The sequence below is a fragment of the Stigmatopora argus genome, chromosome 8 (genome assembly GCF_051989625.1).
Source record: "Stigmatopora argus isolate UIUO_Sarg chromosome 8, RoL_Sarg_1.0, whole genome shotgun sequence".
Taxonomy (NCBI): domain Eukaryota; kingdom Metazoa; phylum Chordata; class Actinopteri; order Syngnathiformes; family Syngnathidae; genus Stigmatopora; species Stigmatopora argus.
The window spans coordinates 11,148,286-11,173,256 of NC_135394.1; the positions used below are offsets into that span (position 1 = coordinate 11,148,286).

A 24,971-nucleotide genomic window follows, 5' to 3' on the forward strand; every position below is an offset into this window, starting at 1 on the left:
ACTATTCCACAAAGGGCTGCAGTGGGTGCGGGTTTTTATTCCAAACCATAGAGAGGCCACCTTTTCACCAATCTAGTGTCCTACAAGTGCGATGAGTGGATTGCAGTCAGGGTGCTTCTTGTTTTCTGCAGAAATCTCATTTGGTTTAAGTGGCTGTGCTGGATCGGTTGGAACAAAAACCTGCACCCACTGTGGCCCTAGAAGACTAGTTTGCCTACCCTTGCTAAGGTAAACTCATTTTAATTGCTTTATAATGAATGGAAATTTAGAAAATTTAGTTGACCTGAATCCACAAAAGGAAACTTCTTTGGAGGGGGTTCAATACACCGAAGGAAATATTGTGAGGAGTTCTATACTGTCGGAATATAAAATGTAAAAATTACAATTCTAATTAGGGCTTTGTTTTTGAGATGGTTAGCGTTTGACAACACATCTTTTTTCCCAATAATACAATGACCTAAATGTGTTCACTTCACAAAAGAGTCCTACTCGTGAAGTTGTAGGCGTTGCCTTTGTAGTCCAGCTATTCTCCAACAGGGGGCGGTATGTAGCCTTCAATGCAATAGGCGAACACGTGTTAGTCCATCAACATCAGGGTGGCCGAACCGAAATATGTTTGGAGTTTATTACATGAACATCCAAGAGTTAGAGGTTAGTATTTCCCGCAAATCTGGATTTGGAACAGTTGTCAATTAAGCAATACATTAAAATGTGTGTGAGGAGTGCTTGTGCGCGTGCATGTGTGCGTCTAATTGCGTGATATGGTCCAGGTGTGTGTGCCTTGTTACTGTTTGGGTTGTTGCGTTCTTGTATGTTCGTGTGCTCCAGAGCAGATTTCCCCCACTCGGCGCACTAGACGCCCCCTCTCTCAAGCCGCCGAGGATGCTCGCCTTGGTGGAGGTATCCGCACCATGAAGAGACGCGCACCGCCGGGAGGAGGCGGGGTCGCCCAAAAGTCCAACAACAACGAGCTCTTGCTCCTTGACGGCGATCCCTCAGAATCTTCGGCTCGTTTCTCGACGAGGGATGCCCGGGGATCGGTGGCACTGGAGAGCCCCGCGCTAGGACACCCAACCGGTGGCATGATATGCAACAAGAACGGAGACTGTCGGAGGGAGCCCACCAGCTCGGGGAGCCTTTCCTCACTCATATCCCGACAAGATAAGCACGCCGATGGGGGAGTAGAGGCGTCGGATGGGGGCCAGGCTGCGAGCATGGACGGCTCCGCGGTCTCGGAAGCGCCCGGGATCGAGGTCAGGAGCCCCTCGTTGACGGAGAAAAAAGACTCCCGGGTGTCGTTCTCCTACGCGCCGGGTGGTAGAGGGCACACCCCAAGTCAGCTGTCCAGGAATTCGTCCAGCAAAGCGGCGGAGGAAGGCTCCCTGATCGTGGCCGACGATGACGAGCCCAACCGGGGCCAGACGTATATGCAGCGGCAGTTTAGCTCCATGCTTCAGCCCGGGGTCAACAAGTTCTCCCTGCGGATGTTCGGCAGCCAGAAGGCGGTGGAGAAGGAGCAGGAGAGGGTCAAGTCGGCGGGGAATTGGATCATACATCCGTACAGCGACTTCAGGTACTGCATGACCGGTCAGGGGTCGCCGATACTACTTTGCAAACTTTTTTGAAATGTTCATTAAGTGCATACATAAGGTCACACGTTCTAGCACCATGGACAGATCCCTTTATCCTTCATTCAATTTCAATCTACGTATTTCAAACATTATTCCGGACAAATTAAACATTGCTGTAAATTACCTAAATGTAGTTAAGGTAAATTCACCTGTTTTCATGAATTGGATATATAAAGTTTTTATTGTAAATGTATTTTGAGAACAAGACAATAAATTATGCAATAAAACTAAGCACCAAAAAACTTTGAAGAGAAAGAAAAGGTAACCGATGGGTTTCCAGCAAAAGTACATATTGACCACTACTGCCCCCTGCTGACGCCCAACATACAACTTTAAGACACATAAAACCTGGAGATGAAAGTTTTGGAGGTAGGAGTTTATTTAAAAATCGTTTTGAAAATATCAAACATTTATAAAATCGAATCTGTGTTTCTGTGGGCATATCACATTTTGTCATTGTCAACTATTATCTGCGGAATGGCTCACATTTAATGATTTTCAGTGACAGGATTTTTTTACTATTTCAATTGTGCTTACTGTTTTCTCACTTGAGTTACTCGATTGTGTATGATTCTTCAACATCCGAATTGATCTAGGTTTTACTGGGACTTCACCATGCTCCTGTTCATGGTGGGCAACCTCATTATCATCCCGGTTGGCATCACTTTCTTCAAGGACGAGACCACCACGCCGTGGATCATCTTCAACGTCGTGTCCGACACCTTCTTCCTCATGGACCTGGTGCTCAACTTCCGCACGGGCATCGTGTTCGAGGACAACACCGAAATCATCCTGGATCCCAAGCAGATCAAGAGGAAATACCTGCAGAGCTGGTTCGTGGTGGACTTTGTCTCTTCCATCCCCGTGGATTACATCTTCCTTATTGTGGAGAAGGGCATCGACTCAGAAGTGTACAAGACGGCGCGGGCGCTCCGCATCGTGCGCTTCACCAAAATTCTCAGCCTGCTTCGCCTGCTGCGGCTCTCCAGACTCATCCGTTACATCCACCAGTGGGAGGAGGTAATAACCAAGTAACCTTGTGTTCCAGCTATTTTTTTGTGTGCAACAAAAATTGGAATTTTGCCAGAATCAAAATTCACGTGATTACGATAAAGCTGTAAAAGATTACCAGCATTATCAGCCTGGCTGCGATTGTCGGCTAGACCGTGCTTACCCAGAGCTGCTTGGTGATACTGAGCACACAATGGTTGACAGTTACTTGGAACTGGCAGTCCAAAAATAACCTTGGATCAATCAGCCACATGTTGCCTCACCATGACCATAAACAAAAACATTATTAGTGGATTTGTTGTACTATAGCATGCTGCTTTTGTTAAGTTCAATTACAATTCCTAGTGGATGTCAGCACAGTGGACCAATATGATATGACGTAATTGTGTTCATATGGTGTTCCACTGTTTTGAGAAAATTCAAGGTTCAATTCTGGCTTATGGTGCTGGATCTTATGAATCTTATGAATAATCACTGCCAACCCGCTCAAACACAAGAGATTGGGCGTCTATTTCCGTCAGTGGCAATATTTTCTGTGAAATTGGACAGGTTATAGGTCAGAAAAAGATGGGGGGAAAAACTTTAAAAGGATCTCTGCTTTTTTGTTTCATTTTATCATGAAATTCCTTCATTTAAATCGAGGTGTGCAGACATTTTATTTTCACTGCAATTAGCATTGAAGCCTTATCCACTTATACACTACAGTAGCTAGATGCATTATTATGCTACACAAACACAATTAACCCCAGTGCACTGTGAATGTACGTATGTATGCTTGCGCATGCTGGTTTAAACATAAATCACTTTTTAAGCTAACGGAGCTGCTGCAAATCACAGAAAACAACCACATAGTCTTTTAATTACAGAGCTGTAATCGAGCTAGGGGAGAACCTAATTAGTGTCTTCGTCGCAAGAAAACAACTACACAAACCTCAGACATGCATCACATCATCTTACAGTGCTGAGGTTATGCATAAAACATGTCATGATATCACTAGAATAATTACAAAACATTACATGAAAGACAATGATTTGACACACCCAATTCATTAAAAACAAATATTCATATTATTTAAAAACTTTAATTTCAGCGAATAATGTAGAGACGATACGTGAACATGTCCTAAGTACAATATGGGGATAAAAAAGTTATTAGAAATTATTTTACAAAAAACATCTAATGAGGTCTTGCCTAAACTATCAGTCAATGTTATTTTAAGAGTATAACATAAGGCAACACAGTGCCGAAGTAATCAAGATACTGAAGATACAAGTGCTATATTTTGTTGTTGAATTGCTTAATATTTTATTACTGCTTAGATTTATAAGCGATCTTGATATATCAGTCTCTGTATGCTTGCATTTGTGCATGCGTGTCTGTGATTTGTCCAAGCGATAAGCATTGTCGGGAACGAGTGCAGTAATTTCCTAAGGCAGGAAGCTCTTTTCATATGAGCTCTTGACTCACTGGAGGGATGATCCTTTTGTTTTAGTAACGGAATACATGTGCGTGTGTGTGTGTGTGTGTGTGTGTAAGTAAAAGGAACTTGTAATGGAAATTTTGCATAGGAGGTTGCCATCAGATAACGCGACTTGGTGAAGCAGCATCTGACTCATCATTCTAAATCCAATTTTATATTGTCTTGTAGTACGGATGTAACTTCAGACATAAATTATAGTGTGACACTGACATTTGACAAATTTCCGTTTTGGCCTCACAGGATAATATATAGGTCGATTTGTGAACAAGGTGTCTTAATCATTTGAGCTGATGTCTCAGTTTCCCTTTGTACTGTGAAAATCCTGAGACCTTGAGGTCCTTGTAAGTGTGAGGAAAGCATGCTTTCTGAAAATAGAAGTAGAGTATGGGTCTGGGAATAGATATAATAGGTGGCTGGGATTGGCTCCAGCACCACCGCGATCCTCGATAAGCACTTCATAAGATGAATGAATGAAAACTCGCCCGCTGCTCTTTTTCTCGGTTAACATAAATGTTTACCTTCTATTCCCATCAATGGCATTGAACAGATGTAAATAAAACATGATGGCACAATGATTTTAACATTTTGATTGAATATGATTTGAACTAGGAACATTTTTTATGTAAAAAAAAGATGTCAAATTAAACCTTGATAGCATAACATGGGAATATGGTTTGTCAAATCCCGATGACATTAATACATGAATAATTGACTTGCTCCCGTCAGATATTCCACATGACGTACGACCTGGCCAGCGCCGTGATGCGAATAATCAACCTGATTGCAATGATGCTGCTGCTGTGCCACTGGGATGGCTGCCTGCAGTTCCTCGTGCCCATGCTGCAGGATTTCCCATCTGATTGCTGGGTGTCCCTCAATAAGATGGTGGTAAGAATAAGTGCACGATGTACACACTGTATTTACTTCAAATATAGACATCTACAGGATGTCTCTTGCCTACCTAAAATCACATGGAAAAAAATATGCCGCATTTTAGTACCATTCAGGCAGAAGCATGTGTGACAGTTCTCTGTCTGTGTTGCTTGTTTCAAGTGTTTTCCTATTTCTCAGAGTGACACTAATCATAATAGCTTTGTTTAGATAATCTGAAAGCTCATACAGTGTCCCGAATTCCCAATACTACAATTTCGACATAGATAAACTCAATTCTATTGCTTAAATGAGCAACAAACCATCCTTAACAAGGTATTTAAAGCTTGGAGCTCACGGTTTGTACTTCAAGGAAACGTATGTGACTACTTTTGATTCATGTCTCTGGGAAAACTGCAGAAATAATGACTCTCGGTGTTGAAATGAGCCTCGCGGTGCACATTTTGTAAGGCGTCCAACGAGAAGGGATTCTGGCAGTTAATAAGCATCCTCTGATCATCAGTAGGAAAAAAACAGGCCTGCCAAAATCCTCAGAATGTTTTTGAATATTAATTTTTAGCAACTTTTATTGAAACATTTAGAACCATCCGTTCCTGGATTGTTGTGTCATCGTTTACTAGGATCAAATTTTAGCCTAAAAAATTGACTTCTGGTTCCTTGATCTGAAAAAGATTAATTGTTGACAGCCCTAATATATTCATACAGTATCTTCATATTGTATACAACATGAATACATTAAAACTGCCTAATCATGTCCTGGAGTGGCATTGAAAATAAAGGGTTTGGCGAGCATATGCTGCCAGCCCTCCCAGTTCAAATGAATTGGATATCCTTTGACAAAAAAACAGCTAGGAAAATTATATTAAAATATTTTGTACTTTGAAGCTAAATACAATTGAACTATACTTGATCATTTAGTGTTTATTTTTACATCATTTATCTAGTGGTTGTTGGGATGTTTGAAAGTAAAACACACTTATTAAATAGTACATTTCAAAGTAGCTCACAAACTCTTTTGTGTTGCTTACTGTATTCTAAAAGTACAAATGGATCTCTGCCAAGCAAGATAAGCTTTCTGATGTTGGCTCTGCGCTCTGTCTCACACACACAAACACAACGCCATCCAAATGCATTATCTTCGAATGCTTTTCAGTGGTAAATGAGCTGTTGGGTCAAAGGAAACAGCTGACGTGAACACAACTGCTTTTATTTCAATTTTTTTTAATCAATACTTACAGGAACACTTTTCTTGAAATTCTCACTTGCTGGTTTCTTTCCCAGAACGACACATGGAGCGAACTCTACTCCTTCGCCCTCTTCAAGGCCATGAGTCACATGCTCTGCATCGGCTATGGGCGTCAAGCCCCCGAGAGTATGTCGGACATTTGGCTCACCATGCTTAGTATGATCGTCGGGGCCACCTGTTATGCCATGTTCATCGGCCACGCCACTGCGCTCATTCAGTCTCTCGACTCGTCTCGGCGACAGTACCAGGAGAAGGTAAGGATGTCAGTTTTTTGTGTTGGCCGTCTTCAGTTGGTCCGCTTTCCTCTTTCTACAATAGACCGAACTGAATTTGGAGACTTGACATTAGTTTTTTTAAATGATCTGTTTTGCCTCACAAGTCCTTGATACATACCACTTTGAGAAATAAGCAACCAAAGTCATGAACAGATGAAAATAGAAGCCCCTTTCCTCTAACCCTTCTCTTCAAAACATCAGCAGGATGCCACGCTTTGCATTTAATGGTCCTCAACATTTTAATGTTACTTGTGACAAACTGTAATAAGGCTTGTGATAGAGATAATTCCCACATTGGGGTATTTAGGTTTTTTTAGGGGTTTATTTAGGGTATGGTTGGCATGATTCTTAAAAATATGATTTGTCAATCAAGAAACAATATATAATATACCAAATTGTGATGTTCATGGCTTTAAATGAACAAACTATATTTGGATGACGTTATAGAAATGCAAAAATACAAATTTCAGATTTTAATAGAAAATCTGAGGAATTTAAATTCGAGCGTGTCCTGCATAAAATCGGATGAAGGGCCACTCAAACTACGGCCCTTGACGACACCATCGATGGCAAGCAAGCTAATATTTGAGGTGCAATTAGTGAGTTCAAAGATTCCCCTCCTTAATCCCAGCAATTTTTGAGGGTAGCAGCATGTGCTGTATTAATCCCCTGCACCGATCGCAAGGCCTCGGCCCGTCTCGTCACCTGTGGCGCTGATCAAAGCCGAGCTCAAGTTGCCTTTTAGGCCCATCGTTGTCTGTCTCGCGGGCTTCCTTACATCTCGGAGGAGATGCTGCCTAATTACACCAACATTACTGCTGACGGGCATATCCTTTACACATTCAGGCGCTTTGTTGTCTGGCCGGCTCCTCGAGTCATCGCTTAGCCGAGATTGATCATGGATTGATCTCTGTTTTATTAAATTGCATACATATCGTCTTACGCTGGTATTCTCTTGAATTTTCCGAATTCAGAACTATTTTGAGCTCACATTCTTACACGAGATGACTTTTATGCCTTTTACTTGTTTGTTAATGAGAACATTTCAAAGTTTGTCTCCGTAAGTCATAATTTTATTTGGGATAGTGGCCTTGGTGGTCTGTATTTGTGTTTGCTGCGTGTTTGGTCTTGTTTGCTAATGAACTGGCTCCCACCTCGGTGCTATTTTCAGAACCCCACATATTTCCTATTATTCCACTGCTATATATATTGTCTATGCATGTTGGTACGTTGTTGTGTGTTGTTTTATCGCTATATTCCAGGTGTGTTTGAGCAAGGGTCTCTGTTCAAAGTATAGCTGCATTATCTGTAAATTAATTTGACATGTATTGCTGTGCCAGGTCAGTTGAATTCATTTATGGTTAGGCTGCAAGGCAAATTCTAAAAACAGTGCTTTTCAAATCACTAGGTGCAAATAAACGTCAAATCCAATTCAAGTGAGATGACTGGCAGCGAATGATGAGCAGTTTGCATTTTTGATTAGTTTTGGTGAAATGTAACGTATTGTGTACATGATGTTGTGTTGTATCTATTGGTGGCCCTTGAATTGAATTGTGGCAGACTTTGTCATATTGGCAGATATTGTATTTCTGTTAAAGGAATCAATATAGGATCGTCATGAAATTGGTGATTTAAGCCCCCAATAAAAACATAATGCACTGAACTGGGTGTTATGTATTTCAAATCAGTTTCTAGATCAGTTTTGGATTCCATGGCCAAAAATGTGTCAAGAAACAATAGAACTTGCTTTACTTAGTGGGATCTTTGTCTTTAGACTTATTGACAAAGAATGTGTCTCATTGCGTGACTGTTTTTTCCCCTTCGTTATGCTCCAAATAAACAATTAGATGTTTGTGATAACGAGGGTTCACAGTGTTAAGCGTGTAACAGCAGCTGCCGTGTTAATCTGCAAAACTTGTGAAAGACTCAATGTGTTGTACCTTTTTATGCTCATTTGTAAATTAATTTTCCCACAAAGTCTCTGGTGCCAGCAGTGTCGAAAAATGAAAATATTTTCTTTTTATACACATCTTTATCTTCATCTACAATAAACTGAAGTGGATCTTCCTTTGGCAATGATTGCAAGATTATCACTAATCTCACTGAAATATATTTAACATTTTTATAATAGTATATTACACCAAGGCTAAACAATATTGGAAATAAAAACTGACTTTAACTTTTGTGAAGTTTGCGATCTAATAAAATACATGGGATATTAAAAATGGAATAATTTTCATTGTTTGGAAAGACTCCCTATGACAACCTTGTAGTATTCATTTTGTAGTATTTATTCATTATTTATTTCACCTCTTAATGATGAACCAAAACAACAGTTCATTAAATTCCCAAAAAAGAAACACCCGTCTTGCAATGGCGATGTTCCAACGACGTATTGTGTAGGCCTATAGGAAATGATACACCTGTATCAGATAACATAAAGATAGATTTGTTTAGGGGGTGACCTTGTCCTCTTTACATGGAGGTGACCGATGCCTCCATGTCGCGTTCCTCGCATCCCACCGAGCGTCCCTCCTTGTCAATTCACCCTTGAGGATCGAGCGACACGCCATCTGCCCGTGGGCCACAGCGAATGGACGCTGGCTATTATGTAACTGCCCCCTCCACTTACAATGCACGTGAACGTTCCCCATGAGATCAGCAGACCTCGACACCAAATTGGAAGGCTCACTTAATCACGCGGTTAATCACTGACGCCATATAGTACCTAACCCAGCAGGTTCAGATAATCCCCAAGACATGATTTTATAGTGCTGCTTAATAACCATGTTTTCAGGTTAAAAAAAAAAAACTCCCAAAAAGACTTTTAGGCATTTGTTCTGGCTTTTACAAAATTAAAAGCTGTTTGTATGACTTCTATGACTTGTCAGAGAAGCTTGACAGATGTTGGTGCCACATTCTTAAGTACTAACTTTTATTCTATCTGTGTTAATTTTAGAAAGGTTATTGTGGCTTAATAATCGAAAACATCATTCCAAATTCAGGTATTCAGACCCACTTGTGAGTACCTCAACCACAAAACATATCAGTACAATCAGACCAAAATGATATGAAAGTCTAAATATAAGTGATTAAGCTAACTTGAACAAAGTGTTTCTTTGAAGCTCTTTCCTCACTCTTAATAATGTTGGTGCCATCATAGAAATAAAACTTTTATTACAAGAAGATAGAATCTAGCCCAATTTATCATTGGCTGTAAAAAGGTAGCAAGATTTTTCGCTGTCTGCTATGCATTGATTTATTCATTTAAATAGAAGGAAATGGGTATTTTGGGGGGGAAAGTTTTAAAAAAAAAGATTGCCGTCATAGCCATCACAATAGACATTTATATCAGACTTTTTTAGTTTGGAAGGGTCTGAGGATTTTCTCTCCCAACCTTTCCCCTGGCTGCATCCAAACCTGTCAATCCGAGTGAAAGCGCAATTAAATGCAGTCACACAAATTGCGCATAGATTTCTCAAACGCGACTTTTCCGCTACATCAACTTCCGAAGCACGTTTGACTTTTGATTGACGCGGCCGCTAATCTCAGTCTAATGCTGCCGAATTCACAAAGTCAATAAAACTTTTGCCAACAACAACTTCTTAAAGAGGGAAAGGCGAGCGAGCTGTCACTTGGCTTTAATTGAGAGTGTCACACACACTGACTCCCGGGTCTGAAAAATGACTTAATAGAGGGCGACTCACTTTTCCTACTCTGACTCGTGTATTGACACTCTTACTGGCACACAGAAAACTTGGAAGATGGATCAAGTATTTATCGGGGTCAGCTGCTATATATGTGCACAGATAATGTACTATTTGCCAATTGTAGGGCCGTTTTGAGAAAAATCAAAGGATGGAAGGGCCGACTTGAAATCTTTTTGAATATATTTATTTTTAAGTAACATATAATAGGGTCCTTTTGATTGTCATTCATTGCCAATTTAATCGTTTCATCGCTGCCAGCATTCCAAGTCGAAATGCATTCTACGTCTGTCGCCGTCAATGGCAGTGAAACTTGTTGAATATCAGCTTTTGCAGTTGAAAAGGATTTGATGTAGGCACCCCGGTGGGGCAGTGATTTGTGCATCGGCTTCACAGTTCTGAAGTCGAAGGTTCGATCCCAGATGTTCTACTCAGGCTTGCGTGGGTTTTCTCCGGGTACTCCGCTTTTCTTCCCACATCCCCAAAACATGCAAGGTACGGTGGTTGAACACTCTAAATCAGGGGTGTCTGACTCGGGTTGGTTCGCGGGCCACTTTAACTTCAACTTGATTTCACGTGGGCCGGACCATTTTAGATATAATATTTAGATTTTTTTAATAAATGGATTAAAAGCCTTGAATATTCATTTTTTTATACATCTAAAACAATGTTTATTTTAGCTTTTTTAAAATATATTTTTAGATTTTACAAAATGATTTTTGAACTAAAAACACACAAATGTGATTAAAAAATGACAATTATTGATTTAAAAGGGGGAAAATCAGGAAATTTAATATACATCTATACTCTTTATTTTAATTTTGATCCTAAAATAGAAAGTCAGCACTCTTGGTTTACTTTCCCGGGCCACACAAAATGATGCGGCGGGCCAGATTTGGCCCCCGGGCCACCACTTTGACTCGTGTGCCCTAAATTGCCCTCAAGTTTGAATGTCAGCTTTGGCTAGTGTTAAAGCTGAGAAGTACAATTGAAGGTAGGCTGAACTCAAACTTATTGTGTGGACAACTGTGAATTAATTCAATCTTCTGTCCATCCATTTTATTTTTTCAACTGTTTATTATATATATACATACATATATATATATATATATATATATATATATATATATATATATATATATATATATATATATATATATATATATATATTTACAAATTAATTTGGTGGGCATGTATAGTTTATACTCCAGTCTAAATTTCATAAATATTTGAGTCAACTACGATGTCACCACATTAACACGTCCCACAATTATTATCCGGACGGAATGGTTGACTTTTATACAACTTCAACAAGAGGCAAGAAGCCGTGAAGAAAATGTGAAGTGTGAGTTCTTGTTGTTGTTGTTGTCAGACAGCGGACGCCAGCCACGTCCCTTGACCCCCTACTCGGAAAATACCACTCATCCAATTGACAGCTGATTCCACAGAGTCGTGACTCACGAAGCGTGACGTGCACACATAGACACGCAAACAAACATAAGGTTGGGGGAAGTCCTTTGTTAGGTTTGAAAGTTCTTTTCTTTTTTTCTTGTCAGCAGTCTTCAAGTTGTAATTATCAAGCAACCGTCTTCAAACTGACACGCATCGCTTGCTGTATTCTACGGCCAAACAAGAACCCTATTGATTTAGTAGGAGGGTAAAATCAATGCGTATATGGTACTTCTCAGAATTCTTACAGACATTATTTTCGCTCGAAGGCATTTTTTTTTTCATGGACGTCACAAACTTTTTTTTTTATTGGCTGTGCTTACGTATTTATCAACTCTGTTACAGTGGGAGAATGCACGCCTGCCCTTTGCTTCCTTTTATATATTATTCATTTTGTTGCATTTGGACACGGAATAATGAGAGGCCGTGTTTGTTCTTTTCATAAAATATTAAATAAAATGTACGCAGGATACATCTGGTAACAATATTAAATATTTCAGTGATGTAATTCGTTCCTTATGAATAAAGCATTAATAGACAGCGAGATTAGCAGAGTGAAGACAATACATATCCACAAGCTGTTTGCTTTGGCAATAAAATATTAAAATGTAAAAAAAAAAATCAAAATACTAATTATTCATTTCAAAAAAATAAAATTCATTCACAAAAGGAGCAAACAGTGAATATATATTTTTTTAAATTTAAACTTACACTTCTTTTTCATCTTTATTTTTAATGCATTTAACATTTTTAATGAAAATAACGTTCATCTTATGCGGAAAATTCTGTAAAAACTCTCTCTGCAAATTTAAAATTTTTAATATTCATTATTGATGTTTCATTTGTAAATTTACACCCAAAAACGCTGAAGTGATTAAGTTTGCCATTTTTATTTTTTAAATATCCACTTAAGTACACATTAAGTATCTATATTATTAATTCTAACGTCATTTTAAGGTCAATTTCTAATCATTCAAATTTTTGGTGGTGTTTTCAAAAATGTGAAATTTGGACATACGAATTCAGTTTATTCTTCCAACAAAAAGCAGTAACATACAATTTTTTAAAAAGCATTACTGTTTGCAACCATGCAATAGAAACAATGAGAAGAGTGTTTTAGTGCAACTTCCAATGTGTAATACACCTCAACCTGCACCTACTCACTCACTCACAGTAGGTGTCTCATTGCTTGGAGACAGAAACAGGTCACAGGCTCCTGATCACTTCATTTTATACCTCAACAGCATGCCAATGTGTTACCAATGCTTCTCCCCTCTTTTTTTCCAGTACAAACAAGTGGAGCAGTATATGTCATTCCACAAGTTACCCGCAGAATTCCGGCAGAAGATCCACGACTACTACGAGCACCGATATCAGGGCAAGATGTTTGATGAGGAGAGCATTCTGGAGGAGCTTAATGAGCCTCTCCGAGAGGTATGAGCACAAACACGTATGCACACATTCTGACGCTCGTTGCAAAAAGAAGTGTGGGCTATGACGTATATTGTTGAATATTAATCAATTTAGAGGAAAATTTTTGATTTACCTGTTCTTGACGTCTCTTTTTAAATGCTAAAAATACAGTGGCAGACTAGCTTTAGAGGTTTTTTTCATGTATATTAAGATTAAATGTGTATTTAAAATGTCTTCTGTAACTTATATTTTTATAAGGCTCACAATAATATTATGTATCTGCAAAAATACAATTAATAAGGGGATGCATCTCAGCCTATATATTTGTCAAGAATTGCTATATTTTATAAGATAAAATGCATGGCAAAATAAATTATCAAAAGGGAAATTATCCAAATAATCAAAGCCTTATGAACAGGAATGAAATATTACAGATTACAGGAAATTATGCACTATTAAAAGGCTATTTATATGTACAGGAAATGTGATATTGTAATATTTTTTCATAGTGGAAGGCTTATTATTATGAGAGGTAAAGAAAATGCCTTTATCTTAAATTTATTCAGGAAAAAAAAGTGAATAAAGCCATACAATTTTTCACATTTCAAACAGACAAAGATTAACAGAAAACAGTCGCTAAAAATGTAATGATGATCAATAAAAAATAACAGAAATGAAATGAATCCTACAAGAAAAATATACTATTTGGAACATTTTAAAAAGTCAGCACACCTCACTTAAATTTATATTACGAGAATAAACTTAATGAAAGTTAGAAGACAAGTCCCTGTCTATTTCAGGAAATCGTCAACTTCAATTGTCGCAAGCTAGTGGCGTCAATGCCGCTGTTCGCCAACGCCGACCCCAACTTTGTGACGGCCATGCTGACCAAGCTGCGCTTCGAGGTCTTCCAGCCGGCCGACTACGTGGTGCGCGAGGGCACCATTGGCAAGAAGATGTACTTCATCCAGCACGGCGTGGTCACCGTGCTCACCAAAGGCAGCGTGGGCATGAAGCTGGTCGACGGCTCCTACTTTGGAGGTGACGAAACCCTTACAACCAGAATTTAATATCATGACTCATCTACCCTTTTGCAAAACCGACTAACATATAATATATCGACTTCTTCTTTACTGGTCAGACTACTTGACATGATCTCAAAGAGTCACGTTCCGCGTCACGCTTTACGCACGTGCAGGCCATTAGAACAACCCAATTGAGATGATGATGATGTGCTCATTTGTCATGTCTCCCAATTTTCATGAGTGTGCACACAGACGCTCTCCAAAGTATCTTGACACATGGTCGTCAAGACAACGGCCCACAGAAAAAAGGAGAGGAAAAAAAGATATTAAAACATGAATGTAATCCAGTTTAGCAGGCCCATATCCAAATATAGCGTGCGCTCCATTAACATGGCCTGTCAGCAAGACGCCAATTCCAGTCACCGGGTCAACGTAACCGCACACCATTCACCATTCAATCCTGTCGTCACTGACAAAAAAATCACAAAAGCCACAACGTCACAGCCCGTTGTTCGCTGTGTCCCGCAAAATTCGAAAAAGCCCCAAAACCACGAATGACACGAAATCGTGAAAAACGGAATGACAAAACAATTAGCATTATTTTGTACGTCATTTTCAACAATGCGCAAAAAAATAATCTGCTTTGTCACACTGACTTCTGTTCCTCCACTTATGGATACAACCATTTCTCACCGCTAAGGATGCACGAGGGTTGGCAGTGATCATTCATTGCCTGCCTTCCACAGTCAAAATGGCTTTCAGTGACAGCCAATGAGCTACATGAGTGCCCAATGAAGAGTTAAAGCAAATTACGGACTGTCACTAGGTGCATTTTTGAGGTACATTTCCGTTACTAATGTGCATTCCTTCTCCTCTGGCAGAAATCTGTCTGCTGACTCGAGGGCGACGGACGGCCAGCGTGCGCTCGGACACTTACTGCCGCCTGTACTCGCTTTCTGTGGACAACTTCAACGAAGTCCTGGAGGAGTACCCCATGATGAGGCGTGCCTTTGAGACGGTCGCCATCGATAGGCTGGACAGGATTGGTAAGTGGCTTCTTTTCATACCATTTGACTGTTTCTATTTGCATCACAATTTCAGAGAGAATCCCCATCTCAGTAAAAAGTGAATTGGAAAAAAAAAGCCATGTCTGTGGATTTAGTTTCACTGATTTCTTAATCACATCAGTGGAGTACAATGTCTTGACAGAAATCTGGGAGTCATTCATGAGAGGCAAGCAAGCATAAGGAATCGTGGCACTAACTCACAGTAGTGATGAATAATCATGAAGATGTGAGAGTGTGAAAATGTATTCACAGGCGGTGTTTTTTTTTCTCGCCAGACACCACACTCGAACAGCATATTTCACACCTTTTTCTCTTCGTCATTTAAACCAAAGCTCCTTTTTTTCCTGGTGTCTGGCTAATTAAAAAAAAGGAGCAATGCCAGTCATCAGAGAAGACGCTAAATTTATGAAGCAACAAGTAATTTGTACGTTCGTTTTATTTTATTAGTACGGTTTTCAGCACCAAAATTGTTATTGTTGTTATTAGGAATGGAGGTGGTCCTGTCATGGAGTGGTTCGCGCTTTGGCCTCACAATTGTAGGGTCGAGGGTTCGATCCCAGGTCGATCGTCACTGTGTGGCGTTTGCATTTTGAATGAAAAATGAATATTATTAGTGGGCCACTGGAAATAAATCAAGACATTTTCCAGATTGATATTTCTCCTTCTACATTTGTAAGCAATTCAATCTATTCCAACTTTTTTGTTGCATTCCAAACCTCCGACTCTTTGACCAAATTTCATAACAAAATATGGAAACTAACTCGCATTAAACTGAGGAATTGTACAAATTGAACCTTTTCTTCCACATTTCTCACCATATTCTAATTTTAGAAACGTTGTTCCTGTTTGGAAAATACCCCCAATGCTCTCTTTTATGTTACCGATCTCCTTTGCATATTTGCAAAAGCCCCGCCTCCACAGCCTCCCATCTGTTGCCATGACAATTGCATTCCACAGCGCTGGTCAGCTCACATATCGGTCGGTGGGTGTGTTTAAAGAGCTAATCAGCCCAAAACACTCTCTACGTGCACTCAATGAAGACTAATCATGCCCGTGCCTTCTATTGTTGCACTTCGTGTGTGAGTGTGTTTGGAACATCAAACAGCAGCTGCACCAAGAACACACAATCTGAATAGACTTGCAAATAATGAGCCAATCAATGCGTCTACATGAGTTAACAATATTGGAATATCAGTATCTGTTATCAAACCATCCGATACGCTTCAAAGATTTCACTATTGAGCATCTGTGAGCCTGAACACTTCTTGAGGATTCTAAATTGACACACACGGTACACGATGACACTCTTTTGGATTTATATGCACTTGTTCCCATCATGTAAAATACATCATTCAAAAGTACATTTTGTATTGGAAAATAGCCCGAGACTCAACTGCAAAAAGCTTTGGCGAGAGCCGTATGACAGGATTATCATCATCATCATCCTCTCATAGTCTACAGTTTTTGGTCCAATAATATCAAGAAAATGTCATGTCAGATTTCACATTGTATAAGAAGCATCTGGTTGAGAAAGAACATCATTACTTTTCTCCTGTTACACATCCCCTGACCTAAAAAAAAATGAGACCCATTCATTATTTTTGCCGTAAAACCATTTCTTCTTCATTTTAGGCAAGAAGAACTCCATCTTAATGCACAAAGTACAACATGACCTCAACTCGGGAGTGTTCAACAACCGCGAGAACGAGATGATCCAGGAGATCGTCAAATACGACCGCGAGATGGTTCAAAAAGTGGACGTGCCGCGAACTCACCCCCCGTCTCTAACGTCTCCTCAACACAGTGGGATTTTTCCTCCGCCAGTTCCCTCTCAACAACCACAAAGTTCCGCCATCGCCACCTTGCAGCAGGCCGTAGCCATGAGCCTTTGTCCGCCTATGCAAGGGAACTCAGTCGGGGCCGTTGCGTTGCAGTCTCCCAGGATGATGAGGAGATTCCAGGTTTTGCAGAACCCATCCAGCCCTGGCTCGCCGCTGCAGTCCCAACTCCTTGCTTCTGGCGCTTTTGCTCCAGCCATGTCAAGCCCCCGTTCGTTCCCTTACGGATCTAGCGTCTTGGCAGATCATGCCACGGGATCCCAACTATCTCTGGTCCAGCAACAAGCAGCCAGCCCTACACACAGACCCAGAGACACCCATAAGAGTACATTTTCTTTGCCTATGGGGACCCTGAGCCAGGACACAAGGGCTCTGTCAGCCTCTCAGCCCTCATTGCCCCATGAGGGCTTGCACCCGGCAGCACCCAGTCCAACCCTATCGACGCGTGTTTCCTCCATTTCTATTGGACCTGCTCAGACCCTGCCAGGCCACGCAGGGGTCTGCAGTGCTGTACCACACAGGATCGTGCTTCCTCACCAGATGCCACTTGGAGCCTACGGGTCAGGTGGGGGGTCCGCCTTGGGGGACACGGTACGACCCAAGAAGGACTCCATCTCGAGCCTTCCGGAGACGGAGAAGATTAAAGGAAGATCTCGGTTGTCCTCAAATTTGTGATTGTAATCCAAGACCTTCTGGAATTCACAAGGGGCTCGACATTAGGAATTTGGGGACTCTACAGGACTGCAGTTAGACTGCGTGAATTTGCGAGATGAGAGTAGACTGTAATAGAGTAGCTAATGTTGGAATTGTCTGAAATTTTGCTCTTTCTACTCACAGACATATAAAGTAAATGCACAGAATAGTATGATAGCCAAGTAGCAACTTCCCAGATTTGCCTCCTTTTTATGGCATTGTTCACAAGGTATGCCTAATTATCTTCAGTGTGTGCTTCTGATTCACATTGCTAGCTTTAAACCCCAGAGTATCAAAGCTGCGCACCCGTAGCATCAATTAGAGATTCGTTCACATGGCTTAAATGTGGCAAGGTAGCTTTTCCATTTTCCTGTTATTCCGCTAAATTAAGTTTCATTTTCACACACATTGATTTTGTCTTTGAATTTATTCACTTGCTTTAATATTTGGAACTTTTTTTTACATTAATGTATTCTTAGCTACAACTAGAAATTAAAACTTTAAAAAAATATTTTGAATCTTGTGTCATAAGATCAACCACCAAAGTTCAAACTTTGAATATTTTTAATTGATCCTTGTAAATTACTCCTGTCATAGCATTCAATTAATCCCGCAGCATTTGTATAAAATCCTTCTGTCAGTTCAGCATAAAAATGTACTCTTTTACAGTAGCCTCCAACATGCATAACAATTCAGTAGCACATCATTAAAATGTAAATCCAAGTAATCGCTGAGCTAAACTGAGTCGGTCCCCATAATGAGTGAAATGTAAACGCAGTTTACCCCATCAGAAAAGTGCTTCACAATTTATGCGGTAGCTCAACTGCCCCAATAAGAGTTCACTGGTTTCTACCTGTTTATGTCCAAAAGCATTTATATTTGTCGCTCTCTCTGCTGGCCATCGGATGGGACTTTGCATTTAGCTCATCTCCCTAAAGACTGCACGGTTGCTACCTAATCACAGTGGCAAATGAAACCCCTTGGGTCTGTTTGACTCCCATTCTCCTTCCTATGGATTTCATTATGCTGTGCCAACAATGATTTCTTACCCCGATGATGAAAATTGATCCTGATCTTTCATTCACTTTCATTTTGTCCACCTTATTTAGAGCCTTTCCAGGTGGAGTCATTTTGTTGTTTTCAGTGGTTAGCACATTGGGCTCACAGCTCCAGGGTCGTGGGTTCAAATCCAGGTTGGTCCACCTGTGTGGAGTTTGTATGTTCTCCCTAGGCTCCGGTTTCCTCCTACTTTCCTAAAACATGCATGGTAGGCTGATTGGACACTTTAAATTGCCCTTTTAATTGGTGCGAATGTATGTATGAGTAGTTTTTTTGCCAATATGTACTAGGTTCCAGCGTGTGTGCAGTCGATTGGTCGCCGGTCTTTTGGTCGCCCCAACCGCAACAACGGGCGACCAAAAGACCGATGACCAAAAGACCGGCGACAAAACAAGGTAAAACAACACGGTCTACGCATCAATAAAAGTCAACAATGGCCCTGAGCAGTTTCACTGAGCCGACGTGTGAGTGTATAAGAGTTTGTATGTACATGCGTTGTCCCTTTTTAGAAGCTTCGTCAGTCAGGGCCCTAACAAGTTCTCCAACAAAAAACAATAAAAGTCTGGGAAATTTGGAGCTTTTCTTTAGCCTAATAATTACTAGGGCATTAAGTATGACTAAATAGTAATTCACAGTTTGTATTTAGAGAATTTGAGCAACGATTTAAATGGTAATTATCACTTACCTTCCGGGCGACCAAAAGACTGGCGACCAAAAGACTGGCGACCAATCGACCGTGTACCGTTCCAGCGTGTACTCTCGCTATTTTAGCTATGACTCGGAGGACAAGCGTGACAGAAAAAAGTAATGAAAATATGCCTGACCAGTCAAAAGCAAAATACCCAATTGAGTGACAAAGTGAGTGGCCGCTGAGTGTGGGATAACTCTATTTCATTGGAATTTGAAGTTTGATACATCTTGCACCATTACTCTGTAATCAATTTGCTATGCTATGAGATTATGAGAAAATTGTAAAAGTATTTCACATCATTGTAACCTGTTTTATCTGGTAATATTTTAAATTACTCAAATTCTCAGTATGAACCTAATTGAGTGCTATCAACTGTACTGCACTACAGGTGTGGCCAACTCTGGTATTCGAGAACCGCTATCCAGTGTGTTTTCCATATCTCCCTCCTCTAGCACATCAGACTAAAATGATCATCCCTTTAGCAAGCTGTCCAGAAGCTTGATACCGATCCCAATTATTTGATTCTGGTGTTTTGGTGGAGGCAGATATGGAAACATGACCAAATAGCGGCTCTCGAGGAACAGTCGGCCACCCATTTATAGTAAGGCTTTTTTTTCCTTAAAAAAACAACCAACATGTACGACCATGTATAGTAAGGCTTTTTTCTTAAAAATGGACCAGGTATAGTAAGGCTTAATTTCTTAAAAACGACCATGTATAGTAAGGCTTTTTTTCTTACAAAACGACCATGTATAGTAAGGCTTTTTTTCTTAAAAAACGACCATGCATAGTAAGGCTTTTTTTCTTTAAAAAATGACCATGTATAGTAAGGCTTTTTTCTTTAAAAAAAAAACCGACCATGTATAGTAAGGCTTTTTTTCTTACAAAACGACCATGTACAGTAAGGCTTTTTTTTTTTTAAAAACGACCATGCATAGTAAGGCTTTTTTTAAAAAAAAATGACCATGTATAGTAAGGCTTTTTTCTTTAAAAAATTACCATGTTTAGTGAGACTTTTTTTCTTAAAAAATGACCATGTATAGTAAGGCTTTTTTTTCTTAAAAAACGACCATGTATAGTAAGGCTTTTTTTCCTTAAAAAACGACCATAGATAGTAAGGCTTTTTTCTTAAGGCTTTTTTTCTTAAAAAACGACCATGTATATTAAGGCTATTTCTTTAAAAAACGACCATGTATAGCAAGTTTTTTTCCTCAAAAACGACCATGTATAGTAAGGCTTTTTTTCCTTAAAAAACGACCATGTATAGTAAGGCTTTTTTTCTTAAAAAATGACCATAGATAGTAAGGCTTTTTTCTTGAGGCTTTTTTTTCTTAAAAAACGACCCTGTATAGTAAGGCTTTTTTCTTGAGGCTTTTTTTTCTTAAAAAACGACCCTGTATAGTAAGGCGTTTTTCTTCAAAAAACGACCATGTATAGTAAGGCTTTTTTCTTCAAAAAACGACCATGTATAGTAAAGCCTTTTTCTTAAAAAACGACCATGTATATTAAGGCTATTTCTTTAAAAAACGACCATGTATAGCAAGTTTTTTTCCTCAAAAACGACCATGTATAGTAAGGCTTTTTTTCCTTAAACGACCATGTATAGTAAGGTTTTTTTTTCTTAAAAAATGACCATGTATAGTAAGGCTTTTTTTCCTTAAAAAATGACCATAGATAGTAAGGCTTTTTTCCCTTAAAAACAACCATGGATAGTGAGGCTTTTTTCTTAAGGCTTTTTTCTTAAAAAACGACCATGTATAGTAAGGCTTTTTTCTTAAAAACACGACCATGTACAGTAAGGCTTTTTTTCTTTGAAAAATGACCATGTACAGTAAGGCTTTTTTTCTTAAAAACGACCATGTATAGTGAGCCTTTTTTATTTAAAAAATGACCATGTTTAGTGAGACTTTTTTTCTTCAATAATGACCATGTATAGTAAGGCTTTCTTTTCTTAAAAAAATGACCATGTATAGTAAGGCTTTTTCCTTAAAAAACGCCCATAGATAGTAAGGCTTTTTTCTTAAGGCTTTTTTTCTTAAAAAACGACCATGAATAGTGAGGCTTTTTTCTTTAAAAAAATGACCATGTATAGTAAGGCTTTTTTTCTTCAAAAAACGACCATGTATAGTGAAGCATTTTTTCTTAAAAAAATGACCATGTACAGTGAGGCTTTTTTTCTTTAAAAAATGAGCATGTATAGTAAGGCTTTTTTCTTTAAAAAAAACGATCATGTATAGTAAGGCTTTTTTCTTAAAAAAAAAACCGACCATGTATAGTAAGGCTTTTTTTCTTAAAAACACGACCATGTACAGTAAGGCTTTTTTTCTTAAAAACGACCATGTATAGTGAGGCTTTTTTTATTTAAAAAATGACCATGTTTAGTGAGACTTTTTTTCTTAACAAATGACCATGTATAGTAAGGCTTTTTTTTCTCAAAAAAATGACCTTGTATAGTAAAGCTTTTTTTCTTAAAAAAACGACCATGTACAGTAAGCCTTTTTTTTTAAAAATGACCATGTATAGTGAGGCTTTTTTTCTTTAAAAAATGACCATGTTTAGTGAGACTTTTTTTCTTTAAAAATGACCATGTATAGTAAGGCTTTTTTTCTTAAAAAATGACCATGTATAGTAAGGCTTTTTTTCCTTAAAACGACCATAGATAGTAAGGCTTTTTTCTTAAAGCCTTTTTTCTTAAAAAACGAACATGTATATTAAGGCTATTTCTTTAAAAAACGACCATGTATAGCAAGTTTTTTTCCTCAAAAACGACCATGTATAGTAAGGCTTTTTTTCCTTAAAAAACGACCATGTATAGTAAGGCTTTTTTTCTTAAAAAATGACCATGTAAAGTAAGGCTTTTTTTCCTTAAAAAATGACCATAGATAGTAAGGCTTTTTTCTTAAGGCTTTTTTTTCTTAAAAAACAACCCTGTATAGTAAGGCTTTTTTCTTCAAAAAAACGACCATGTATAGTAAGGCTTTTTTCTTCAAAAAACGACCATGTATAGTAAAGCCTTTTTCTTAAAAAAACGACCAGGTATAGGAAGGCTTTTTTTTCTTAAAAAATGACTAGGTATATTAAGGCTATTTCTTTAAAAAACGACCATGTATAGTAAGGTTCTTTCCCCTTAAAAACGACCATGAATGGTAAGGCTTTTTTTTCTTAAAAAACGACCATGTATAGTAAGGCTTTTTTCTTAAAAAACGACCATGTATAGTAAGGCTTTTTTCTTAAAAAACGACCATGCATAGTAAGGCTTTTTTGTTAAAAAACACCATGTATAGTAAGGCTTTTTTTCTTAAAAAAACGACAATGTATAGTAAGACTTTTATTCCTTAAAAAATGACCCTGTATAGTAAGGCTTTTTTTCTTGTCCAGAAGCTTGTTACCGATCCCAATTATTTGATTCTGGTGTTTTGGTGGAGGCAGATATGGAAACATGACCAAATAGCGGCTCTCGAGGAACAGTCGGCCACCCATTTATAGTAAGGCTTTTTTTCTTCTTAAAAAAACAACCACCATGTACGACCATGTATAGTAAGGCTTTTTTCTTAAAAATGGACCATGTATAGTAAGGCTTAATTTCTTAAAAACGACCATGTATAGTAAGGCTTTTTTTCTTAAAAAACGACCATGCATAGTGAGGCTTTTTTTCTTTAAAAAATGACCATGTATAGTAAGGCTTTTTTCTTTAAAAAAAAGATCATGTATAGTAAGGCTTTTTTCTTTTAAAAAAAAACCGACCATGTATAGTAAGGCTTTTTTCCCTTTAAAAACAACCATAGATAGTAAGGCTTTTTTCTTAAAAAACGACCATGCATAGTAAGGCTTTTTTTCTTTAAAAAATGACCATGTATAGTAAGGCTTTTTTCTTTAAAAAAACGATCATGTATAGTAAGGCTTTTTTCTTTAAAAAAAAAAAACCGACCATGTATAGTAAGGCTTTTTTTCTTAAAAAAACGACCATGTACAGTAAAGGCTTTTTTCTTTAAAAAAACGATCATGTATAGTAAGGCTTTTTTCTTTAAAAAAAAAAAACCGACCATGTATAGTAAGGCTTTTTTTCTTAAAAAAACGACCATGTACAGTAAAGGCTTTTTTTCTTAAAAAAAACGACCATGTACAGTGAGGCTTTTTTTCTTTAAAAAACGACCATGTTTAGTAAGACTTTTTTTTAAAAAAATGACCATGTATAGTAAGGCTTTTTTTTCTTAAAAAACCACCATGCATAGTGAGGCTTTTTTTCTTTAAAAAAATGACCATGTATAGTAAGGCTTTTTTCTTTAAAAAAAACGATCATGTATAGTAAGGCTTTTTTCTTTAAAAAAACCTGACCATTTATAGTAAGGCTTTTTTTCTTAAAAACACGACCATGTACAGTAAGGCTTTTTTTCTTTGAAAAATGACCATGTACAGTAAGGCTTTTTTTCTTAAAAACGACCATGTATAGTGAGCCTTTTTTATTTAAAAAATGACCATGTTTAGTGAGACTTTTTTTCTTCAATAATGACCATGTATAGTAAGGCTTTCTTTTCTTAAAAAAATGACCATGTATAGTAAGGCTTTTTCCTTAAAAAACGCCCATAGATAGTAAGGCTTTTTTCTTAAGGCTTTTTTTCTTAAAAAACGACCATGAATAGTGAGGCTTTTTTCTTTAAAAAAATGACCATGTATAGTAAGGCTTTTTTTATTCAAAAAACGACCATGTATAGTGAAGCATTTTTTCTTAAAAAAATGACCATGTACAGTGAGGCTTTTTTTCTTTAAAAAATGAGCATGTATAGTAAGGCTTTTTTCTTTAAAAAAAACGATCATGTATAGTAAGGCTTTTTTCTTAAAAAAAAAACCGACCATGTATAGTAAGGCTTTTTTTCTTAAAAACACGACCATGTACAGTAAGGCTTTTTTTCTTTAAAAAACGACCATGTACAGTAAGGCTTTTTTTCTTAAAAACGACCATGTATAGTGAGGCTTTTTTTATTTAAAAAATGACCATGTTTAGTGAGACTTTTTTTCTTAACAAATGACCATGTATAGTAAGGCTTTTTTTTCTCAAAAAAATGACCTTGTATAGTAAAGCTTTTTTTCTTAAAAAAACGACCATGTACAGTAAGCCTTTTTTTTAAAAATGACCATGTATAGTGAGGCTTTTTTTCTTTAAAAAATGACCATGTTTAGTGAGACTTTTTTTCTTTAAAAATGACCATGTATAGTAAGGCTTTTTTTCTTAAAAAATGACCATGTATAGTAAGGCTTTTTTTCCTTAAAACGACCATAGATAGTAAGGCTTTTTTCTTAAAGCCTTTTTTCTTAAAAAACGAACATGTATATTAAGGCTATTTCTTTAAAAAACGACCATGTATAGCAAGTTTTTTTCCTCAAAAACGACCATGTATAGTAAGGCTTTTTTTCCTTAAAAAACGACCATGTATAGTAAGGCTTTTTTTCTTAAAAAATGACCATGTAAAGTAAGGCTTTTTTTCCTTAAAAAATG

At 38.1% G+C, this 24,971-nt stretch overlaps 1 protein-coding gene across 1 annotated transcript; it reads left to right on the forward strand.

Annotated features, from left to right (window-relative positions):
• Positions 1-96: 96 nt before the first annotated feature.
• On the forward strand, positions 97-18,779 carry hcn2b (hyperpolarization activated cyclic nucleotide-gated potassium channel 2b). The gene is made up of 8 exons (XM_077607812.1): positions 97-1,573; positions 2,228-2,651; positions 4,850-5,011; positions 6,296-6,514; positions 12,979-13,125; positions 13,905-14,145; positions 15,011-15,175; positions 16,829-18,779. The coding sequence occupies exons 1-8, from the start codon at positions 762-764 to the stop codon at positions 17,707-17,709; spliced, it is 3,051 nt and encodes a 1,016-aa protein (XP_077463938.1). The 5' UTR covers positions 97-761; the 3' UTR covers positions 17,710-18,779.
• The last annotated feature ends 6,192 nt before the right edge of the window (positions 18,780-24,971 follow it).

Excerpts from the sequence above, each read along its gene's own strand:
- hcn2b (XM_077607812.1), top strand. The coding sequence starts at position 762 with ATGGTCCAGGTGTGTGTGCCTTGTTACTGTTTGGGTTGTTGCGTTCTT. Across the intron at positions 13,126-13,904 it reads TTAATGAGCCTCTCCGAGAG|GAAATCGTCAACTTCAATTG; the intron begins GTATGAGCACAA and ends TGTCTATTTCAG. Across the intron at positions 14,146-15,010 it reads CGACGGCTCCTACTTTGGAG|AAATCTGTCTGCTGACTCGA; the intron begins GTGACGAAACCC and ends CTCCTCTGGCAG.